The sequence below is a fragment of the Ostrea edulis genome, chromosome 1 (assembly GCF_947568905.1).
Source record: "Ostrea edulis chromosome 1, xbOstEdul1.1, whole genome shotgun sequence".
Taxonomy (NCBI): domain Eukaryota; kingdom Metazoa; phylum Mollusca; class Bivalvia; order Ostreida; family Ostreidae; genus Ostrea; species Ostrea edulis.
In genome coordinates, this window is record NC_079164.1 from 60,067,097 (window position 1) to 60,078,182 (window position 11,086).

The 11,086-nt window shown below is 35.5% G+C and overlaps 1 protein-coding gene across 1 annotated transcript in view; it reads right to left on the reverse strand.

The window, feature by feature from the left end:
- LOC125649348 (SH2B adapter protein 1-like) overlaps positions 1 to 10,141 on the reverse strand; it is a 51,365-nt gene extending 41,224 nt beyond the window's left edge. The window contains exon 1 of the mRNA XM_048876821.2: positions 9,021 to 10,141. Coding sequence (XP_048732778.2) covers positions 9,021 to 9,788 — 768 coding nt within the window. The 5' untranslated portion in view covers positions 9,789 to 10,141. The remainder of the gene's footprint in view (positions 1 to 9,020) is intronic.
- Positions 10,142 to 11,086: the final 945 nt, after the last annotated feature.

Consider the following 11,086-nt stretch of genomic DNA (forward strand, 5'->3'; position numbering starts at 1 on the left):
ATAAAGGGGGAACGTATATATATATATATACATGTATTATCACCACATAAGCAGCTGTGATTTATCATATCTCTGAGGTGGTCAATCTACCAAATATATATATATTGCCTAGATGGTTGAGTGGTCTAGCGCGCTGGTTACATGCTGCTAGGAGATTTGGTTCCACAGGTCGTGAGTTCAACCCCGGGTAGGGGCGGAAGTGGGTATACAAATAAAGTTAAATTGTGTGTGTGTGTGTGTGTGTGTAAAAAATAAAAAAAGATCATACACAAAGACGCTTAGTAAAGCTTTAGCACTTTCATTTCAACTCTTCAGAAGCTTCTGAAGATTTGAAATGAAAGCGCTAAAGCTTTACTAAACATCTTCGTGTATCTTTTTTTATTTTTTACCTATACTTTTACCGATCATTGCGAAAAGTAATTATTATCTATCTATATATATATATATATATATATATATATATATATATATATATATATTCATCGTGTGGGATATTTGTTTATGTAATATTCGTCTCTTGATATAAGATAGACGCAGGCTGCATCGATAATTTGAGGTTTAAATAATCAACATGCAGTGTCGTGGCCTTTTCAGTGTTTGTGTGTGTGTGTGTGTGTATATAGGAAAATATGCAGTTCCAAATCACTAGCACTTTCTGGATTTTAACATCTATCCTCTGGTGAATACAAATATTTAATATTTTGGAACTGCATATTTTCCTGCTTTCTAATTTGACTGCATGTGATATCAACTCTTTCTATCCCCAAATAGTTTAGAACAGCTTGGACAAATTAATATTGATCAATTTATTGGTACTAAATCTGCAAACATCACTATTCAGCATTTGAAAGTCTTTGAATTATTTTTTGCAGTTGCAAACATTTTTAAACGGCTTATCTACACCTTAGGATTATGACTCACAAGCAAAAAATGTTATGTTGCGGTAGGAGATCCACTTGAAAACAAACTTAACAATTTGTTTTGATAGATGAGAGCTTAAAGGATATGTTATCTTGCCAGAAAATGACTCGGCACATCTTAGTAGTAATCAATTCTATAGGACATTTTTGTTATTTCATAACTATCACTTTTTTCCAACACTCAAACATTTGACAAAAATGGAACCTTATGTACATGCATTGTAGCGTGTTCTGTTGAAATCAAAGTAAATACAACTTGTCTTCATAAAAAAATGGTGAATGTTGTCTGCTATTAATTAAATACCTAGTATACATGATTTTTACATGTAAAATTGAATGGTCTCTATACAACTATGAAATTGTAAAATCCCAAATAGAAGATAATAAACAAGAAAAATATGGCTTCAGCACTTACTTGAAAGAAGTGCATGTTTGCCATGTAGCTTACGGTTCAGTCTGTATCCTGCCCACAGGGTCCAGACAGACAGACAAACGGACAATGTACGCCATACCATAATACATCCCGTCTTCGACGTACATATTAAAATGACTACATAGGAGACAGTAATTGCATGTGTAAAAAGACAGATTGTCTTTTGAAACTATCTTATTCATATCTCTACAACCATATTTTTTTCTATGCATATATCTAATAAGACCGGCAAACATAAAGTGGCAAGAAATGAAATATACATCATTCATGATGTTCATCTGTTATAGTCAAAACATTTGACGTCACAATTAAGGCAATGGGCGGACGGAAAAGATTTAAGCTTATCGCCACGCAAGAGTGGAAGCATTTTTCAGCACGGACAGGGGATTTTTAAAATGAAAGTGCTTGCATTGAAATTGAATTTTGTGGGTTTTGTTTTTTTAAATTTTAATGTTTATTATATATATACAATATACACATATAATTTATGCAGTCTTGTTCATAACGATAAAACGCTGTTACATCTGTAGTACATGTAATCGCAATTAACTTTTTAGCGATAGCAATATAGTATGCATAAATATGCACGAGAATTGGGAACAGCTTTTTTGGTAAATCGAGTTCCATATATATATATATATATATATATACACCGTGTTAACTGTACAAATATGCTTTAATGAGTATATGGGCCACATGCGTGGTTGAATTGAATTTTAAAAAGTTGATCTTACATAGACATTTTGCACCAGAAGTGGAAGCTGCATGTTGATTAAAATCAGGAAATGCAGTTTTCGTGGGCCTATTACCCGCTCAATGTTCTGTGATCAGCTAGATGGCTTATAAAAATTGAACTAATTATTATGTTCCTCTTTGTTTTAATCTCTTATAGACCTGACGTAAATGCAGGGCTTGAAACTAACTTTTTATGTCACCAGTCTGACTGATAGGGTTTATTTTCAACAAGTCCGCAGAAAAATTTACCAGTCCATCAGGGTTCTCCAGAAATAATCAAACATATTCAAATAAAATAATGGGATTTAACTTGATATACCTCAGACAATATTGCAACATTAAGGATGTTCGTCTGATATCTACAGAGGAATGCTAAAGGTGCAGAGTTTAAGATTCGTAAGTAAGTTTTTCAAAATGACGTTTTAGAAAATTGACCAGTCAAATTGACCTAACTAAAACAAATATCAGTCTGTCCACCAGACTTTTAACCAGTCAGGGACTGACGGGCATATGTTAATTTCGAGCCCTGTTGTACTTTCGTTTTGAATACGTTTTACCAAATATTTAACATTATAATTCATTAATACAATAAGAGTAAAACTAAGTAAATTGAAAATCAACTTAGAAATTGGAATTTCAATCCAATGTTTCCAAGGGAGTCCGTGCTGAAAATGTTCCCACCCGTGCATGGCGATAAGCTTTGATCTGTTCAATCCACGCTGAGTTAGCTGCCGCGCATTGCATTGTGAGGTAACAGATGAACGTCATGACTGCTGTATATTTCATTTCTAATTGCAACTTAATGTTTGCTGGTCTTAATAACTTTTTGTTCAATTTTCATCATAAATTATTACAGTATAATTGCTGATATCTTTATTAAAGTCCAACAAAAACATTGAAGCACATGTACCTTTAATGCAAATTGTCAAAACTACACGTAACAGACACCCTGGTAAATATGATAGTATGTGATACATAGTCCTAATGTCCAGCTAAGGGTCAGATTTCCATCTGCCCCTGGCCATACTGGCTTGATGACAAGTTCTGTTTGCATTGCTTACACCATGCAGTACAAGGTCAATACCTCAGTATGAGTTGTTTGTGTAATTAATGTTTATTGTCCTACTTCTGTGTGTCAGCAAAGGAGTTCTGAGACCTGTCACTTAATTAGCTCATCACTGCTCCACACCCCCATCAGTAAGCAAGTAGCAAAATAAACATCTTCCATCATATGGAGTCACTGCAGCAGAGTCAGCAGGGGGTAATTGTTTTCTATTTAAAATAGTTTACAAAAATGTCCTGGGGTCATTGTGATTTGTAGAATATAGCTCAGATTCTGCACTATAGTGGACTCTGCCATGTTTATACAATGAGTATACAGTGTTTGAACAGCAAATAACACTGAGTCTTGTTAACTGCACACTAGGGAATTCATAATTCAAAGCTGCCACACAATGTATCATTCAGATCATAGTGCAATTTTATGGATTATTGCGTTTCCTTTTTAATTCCCCCAAACGGCAATTTTTATGCAGGACATGTATGAGTGTGGCTTAATGTTCAGTGCACAGAGTACACAAATTCATCATTAATAAAAGGTGAAGAGATTATTAATTAGGTCAACACTTGTGATGTGGTAAGACAGCATATGAAGTGTTCTTTTCCTGTAGCCTCCTCCGATTATCACACAAATCTGGTTGAATCAGACAAATAGAACCCTTCAGAACATAAGCGCCTTGTCCTGTTCGCTCACAAATTACATCCAACATCAGACTCCATTGTCATTTTGTATCAAATTTAAGTTATATCTCAGAAATAATTTCATGGACTTATAAATATCAGTATTCCATGAATAAGATCAATTTGAGAAAAGCGTGTAACTGCTCAGAATCCTTGGTAAGTGGTTTGAATGAAAACAAAATGCATTATAATTCAATGTGAAAAGGTTTGTTTCGATCCTTATTGACAAGGGGAAAGGGAGATTACATGTAACTTCAAATAATGACACCCTGAGTATTATCCAGACTATCATAAACAATAATGACACCCTGAGCATTATCCAGTATCATAAACAATAATCATATATTGTTGGTCAATATAAGAATTTCCCTCAGCCAATATCACTTTTCGTGGATTGATATACTTGGTCTGGGGTATATAGCAGCCAATCAGGAAAATGAAGGAAATTTCAATTTTCTTGTCTTTGCTTCAGAGGTTTTTTTTATGATTAGATCTGTATTATCCATGTGACATTTACATTTCAACATGATTTTCCTAAAAAAAGTTTGAAGAATCAGAAACCTGTACAACTATATACCATGTCACAATGGTTGCCAACATAAAAATAGAGTGCTGCTCAGTCTAACCAAATGGAAATAGCATTGGAGAAAACAACCATGATGATTTCAATGGAGTTCTATCATTTCAAAGTACTGGCAGAGGACAAGATGGTAAAGTGAGGGTAATATAACAATCTAAAATCATATAAACAAATCATTTGAACTGTTTCCATGCTATTATACATAGGAATTTATTGACATGCATTAAAATTCCACAAAATGAACATCAAAACTCCAGCATGCATTGTTGTTATAGCAATCACAATTGAACACAATGTTCACAAATACCTGTTCCTAACAATGGAATAATCAGATAATAATAGCCTCTGACTGTTTTAAGTTTTATATCGATATATCTCACAAAGATATTACACTACACGAAAAGCAATTACTCAAGGAGAAATGACAATTTAGGAAACAGAAAAGGGCATGAGTTCCACCTCCCTTCCCTTGAGTGTGTTAAAGAGCATGTTCAACACTCCACAACAAGCTGAGCAGATCAGAAAACAAGTTTTATTGCAGACAAATAAAGGCACCTGTGTTTAGCCTGTCAGAGAGGAATGCAATGATCAATATCACATATTGACAAGCATATAACTTCCTCACAGTTTAACCCTAAAGGGCTGGAACAAACTGTCATGACTGCAGAGACAATCTCAGTGCATCCCCAGAGCAAACACAGCATTGTATAAAGAAGGTGGTGGAACTGACAAGCAATGCATCTGACACCAGTATTGTATTGCAGGATATTGGTGTGTCTAATGAATACAGTAAACTAAGCACACTGCTACAAATTCCAAAAATAACCATTGTAATTATCACACATCATCATGTACTGACAATTAAATAATTAATTTCTGTATCATTTCTAAGTTTGAAACCTTTAACATTTTCCATTCTGTGAACTCTGTGTTTCATGCAAATCAAACTACTTAAAATGTTTCCTTATTTTATCTGATTGCACAAGGAAGCATGTTCGATAGAGGACTATGTTGGACCAAAAGACTAGCCTGAATGTAATTAAGTCAAATTGCTCGCACTAGTATTACAAAAGACTAGCCTGAATGTAAGTCACATTACCCTCACTAGTACTACAAAAGACTAGTCTGAATGTAAGTCACATTGCTCTCACTAGTACTACAAAAGACTAGCCTGAATGTGAGTCACATTGCTCTCACTAGTACTACAAAAGACTAGCCTGAATGTGAGTCACATTGCTCTCACTAGTACTACAAAAGACTAGTCTGAATGTAAGTCACATTGCTCTCACTAGTACTACAAAAGACTAGCCTGAATGTAAGTCACATTGCTCTCACTAGTACTACAAAAGACTAGCCTGAATGTGAGTCACATTGCTCTCAGTAGTACCACAAAAGACTAGTCTGAATGTAAGTCACATTGCTCTCAGTAGTACTACAAAAGACTAGCCTGAATGTGAGTCACATTGCTCTCACTAGTACTACAAAAGACTAGTCTGAATGTAAGTCACATTGCTCTCAGTAGTACTACAAAAGACTAGCCTGAATGTGAGTCACATTGCTCTCAGTAGTACTACAAAAGACTAGTCTGAATGTGAGTCACATTGCTCTCACTAGTACTACAAATTATTGTACACATAGCTGAGCACATTGAAAGGAAAATTTTCAAAATATTTCCCTGTCAATATAATCATTCCTACACAAACGTACATCATACAGTGTGATTCAAAAGTGTTCTACTTGTAGTCCTGAGCAAGTGTAATGCGTATTTGACAAACTGCTAAGTTTTCCTATAGACATGATATATATATATATATATATATATATATATATATATATATATATATGGCTGGTGTAAATTCCCGAAACCTACAGGGGCCTCAAGCTGCCATATCACATATATTAATAACAATCTACATGTGTAAAAAAAAATGTCAACACCGATTTAGATTTAAATAACTTTTCAACATTTCTGACACTAGGAATGGAACTTTCCGTTACGCACACACAAAAAAAAGATTCTTCATTCACCCAAGGTTGTTTTATGCCTGTTTTAGTTTGAAATAATGTGTGCCTCAAGGAAATTAGGATAGGCATGTTTACAAGTTAACATGCCTTACAACATACTTAGTACTGACAGATGATGGACACACTTTAATAAACATGAGAAATATGTCCATAGGACATGAAAATGCAATATGGAAAAAACCCCAGGGATTTATAGGTAGGCCTACCTTCTCATGGCCCGATATTCTGCCCCATTCACAATGGAAAATATGTTGAATTTTATCTGGGGGGGGGGGGGGGGGGGATAAAATACTGAACACCCTCCTTTTTATATTATGCAGATTAAGGATGACCAGAGGGGCAATTGAGGGGAACTATCTCCTTCATGTAAAAAATTTATAGCTTTGCAATGGAGAAAGTTGCTGCACACTTTTTCATTCACCGTATCAATGAATTAGAAGAGAAAGGCAGTGCTTTATCAACTAAGGGGGGATTCACTTATTGTGTTAGTACCAGGGCTTAAACCTTTAGTGAACTTAGTCTGGTGTAGTGTTAGCTTTTTATACAGATAAATCTAAGATGTGTTCAACGGGTTGGGAGCACTGCCCCTACAGCGAGAATCTCGCTAAAACGTGATTATCCCTCTCTAGTGAGAGTAAATATATCCCGTACAACTGAGAAAAACACCCATGGAATACATCTCTTTTATGTTTCACATGAAAAGATGAAAAAGTGCTAAAATGTCTGATACTTTTGCAAATATATTAATCAAAACTAAAAACACTCATGGTGTTCATTGGATTTCAGACTATTTCCCTCTACACAGCAACTTTGATATGCAATATCTTGACTGTGTTGTCAATTTTATAGAAACAATTCGCGTCATGTTGAGTGTGTGCCGCACTTATTCAGCATTGCACGGGATTTGCCATTATTTTCAATAAAGACACCAAAATGTTTACTTTCTCACTAAAAAGGGATAATTGCGTTTTAGCAAGAATATCTCACTATAGAGGAAGTGTTCCCAACCTGTTCAATGTATATACAAAATAACAAAATAAAGAGAACCTTTCAAACACTCTTCTCTAATGTTATGTACTCAAAGCTTCAACACAGTTAAATCTTGGTTGTTCGTAATCAAACATGCCGAAGTTCATATTTATGCAAGAGAAGCTCACGCACGCCACTGTTACAACCAAATCCAGCTAGATGTGCATCAAACGTCTACATTTTGTCTTCTTTTCATATTGACTTCATTGTACCACTCATGTTTGTTTAAAAAGTTATCAGCAATCAAACTACAATTTACTAATTGCAGTCCATTAGATGTATTCCTGTTTACATTATGTTGTTAATGCTTTTCTTATGCTTATCTTAGTATTGTATTGGTGAGATAAACACACCCAGTACATTGTGGTTTGTATTATTAAAAGTTTTTCCTTTGTTTTTGTTCGTATTTTTTCGGTTTGTATTTTTGCCATTATTTACATTTACTTGTATTTATTATTTTATCTTTAATATGTACACAACTGTCAACAAATTTATTGTAAACACAATGATTCAACCAATTATGCATATTATGTACATGTTTTATGTACTATACTTTCTTTATACATAATTACAGTACTATAAAATCAGACATTTTAGACAATGGGTAATAATGTTGAACATTGTAGAGCCACAGTTGGGAATTTTTATTCAGTGTGTAGTAGTGATGAAACGATTGTCACTGACAATCGTTTTTGGCTCTTCGATTCCAATTATCAATTCTATTTTCTTATAATTGATTGTCACCTGTACACTAATTAATATCTAATCCGAGATTTATCTGACTGGTTAATCCCACTTTTATATCGAGACATGTGCGGGGGAGAGTCAGAGTGGACTCCACATTGAAAAGTGGGCATTCAGTGACACCAGGTAGTGTGTATGCTGTGCATATATCCATAAAACTAAATAGAAATAACCCCCCAAAAATAATAAACATTTATTAACTACACATAAATACCGAACATTGATCGATACAATTCTTCCAATTATCGATTATGAAATTTTTCATCACTAGTGTGTGACTTGCTCATCATTGTTTGTCTTTAAAATTCATGATGTTACGTCATTATCTAAAAGTATAACTAGATTTCGTTTTTTTTAATGGCCTTTATCGTGTTAGTAGTCTGGCTACGCATATCACGTTTTTTATGCACTTTTTTTTGCAATCCCGGCCCCACTGCTGAAAATGTCTTTGACATGAACCCTACATTTAAAGTTCCCGACTCAGTTACGTTTATGCTTTGTGATGTAAAAATAGGGTCTCTGAGTGTTCAACTGGAATTTGTGATTCTTAATTGTTGCGTCTCTGATTTTAAGGACGAGGTGACAATCAGTTATCATATCATTTATGATGTGTGTGCTTGGCGTATTAAGATTAATAAGAAGGTCAATGTTTATATCACCGACTATAATAATTTTGTCGGATAATTCACATACCTTATCTAAAAACCATGAGAAATTTCTCCAAAAAGTGGAGTCTGCAATGAAATCAACTTCCAACTTTTGGAAACTCTCCGGAGTGTCCAATATACCATGGGTCTACAACGAATGTACAAACCTTTGGGGGTGAATAGAACTCCATCAAAGATCCCCCTGTCGCCTCTTTAAGCACCAGTCTCGTTTTCTCCCACCGTGACTTCCCTTTGGAATCCTCGCCTGTGAGGACATTTACCACGCTATCTCGCTTTACCTCACTATGAATTTCGGACCTAACATTAGATTTATCTCCCTTATTCCTTGAACTATTCTTAAACTTTCTATGATTTCCTGTCACTTCAACGCCGTCACTGTTATGTTTAACTGATCGTTTATGTTTACGAAACGAAAATCTACGAAGAAACCCTTTCTCTTTTTGGGCATGCTTGGGCTTTACGTCAGATGAAACAGACGTGTTGACAGTTGTCACATTGTCTGAATAGTCATCCACTATTGGATTATGTGGCGCACCGTTCGTGGGGGATCTGGAAGCCTGTGAGGCAAAGCTGGACTCTCGCGATAGATTATGATGCTCATTAGAAAGTCCTGAAAAGAGTGGGTCACTGCCTTGAAACGTGGATTTAATCTGAGTCTGTGACTCCAAGTAGTAAGAAGTCCTTTTGATCTGTCGCTCGAAGTTCTGCAGAAAATACTCCACAAACTTCCTGGCGTACATCACGGGGTCACGGGGTACAGACTCCGCGGAAGTGTACTGATTTCTTTGGAAATCCAGGAAGCTACGGACAAATTGTTCCGAGGCAGTGACGGCTTGATTCTCACAAAACTCGCACCAGCCCACGGTGCGGGAGGAGGAGAAATACCCTCCTAATTCTCCGTTATGGGCGGCCATTAAGATTTGGGTCTCATTTTCGCTGAGGACTGAATGATTTCATCCACGGATGACTTCATTGTTCATTGTACCTTGTCGGTCTGTAAACACGTACTATTCTCGGTCTTAAGCGGAAGACAAACATCACAAATATGCTGCGTGAACTCAGCTGCGCAGACAACTAATTACTTCCGGGCAATTTTTTATGAATGAATTTTATTTTCATTTTCCCACACTTAATTTACTTAGCGTTACGCCTAGTGTGAAAATGAATTAGCATAGCAATGTGAACTCTGACAGTAGTAGTACATCTGAATGATTGTTATTTATTTATATTATGATAATGTTTAGCTAATTAAACTGAGCATGCCCCCAATGGCGATGATGAATAAATATTTCGTGTTTTAGTACATGTCGATCGTGCAGGTATTTGTGGATAAGACTTCCGGTAACCCCCCCCCCCCCCTCCAACCCCTGTATTTTTTAATGTTCAATTCCTTGGATATTTTGGGTATATTTTTGATAAAATATGTAACTTAATGGAATACACAAATCTCGCATACAAACTATTTTTGAAAAATGTCATGTATCACCAATCATAATATGTGACATTTTAATCAAAGTACTGAAAAGCGCTAAGCTGACTTCATACATGTAAATGGTAATGTGGAAGAAGAACAGAAAAAATTCGTGCATTATACTTTATTTCCTGTAAGGAAATCGCAAATATGGATGGGAAACAATGTCCTGAAACTGTTAAACATGTCAACTGAAATCTAAACTAGCTCTAGATGAAACCCCGCGTAAGTGCGGGATAGAGGAAAGACTTTTTTAAAATGCGTGTTTGAATGGCCTACATTTTTGCAGTTACTCCCCTTACACCGGAAGTTGGGGGCGCGCTTACGATTGCGGTCCTAAGCTTCACAAAAATAGTATTAACAAATAGTGTATAGTAAAGCTTACGCTACCAAATTCTATAGTATACCAAGTTTTAATAGGTTGTAATATATCTATGACAAAAACAAGGATTAATTTCTTCGATTTCATGGAGAAAACTTTTTATATGCACTTCGTCAAATTGGAGAGTTGGGGAAGGGGGAGGAGGTGTTATAGGTGTACTTGACGTTTATTTCTGTTCAAATTATGCAATTAGTACCGAGGATTTCAATAGTAATCTGTTTTAAAAACAACAGACAACTAGAATTAAAAGCACAATGAAAGCATGTGCGCAGCTAGGTTAAGGGCTTCCATAGTTAAATGCACAATAATCATGGGGTGAAATTGCACCTCAAATTAACAGGTATCATTACACTAGTTAC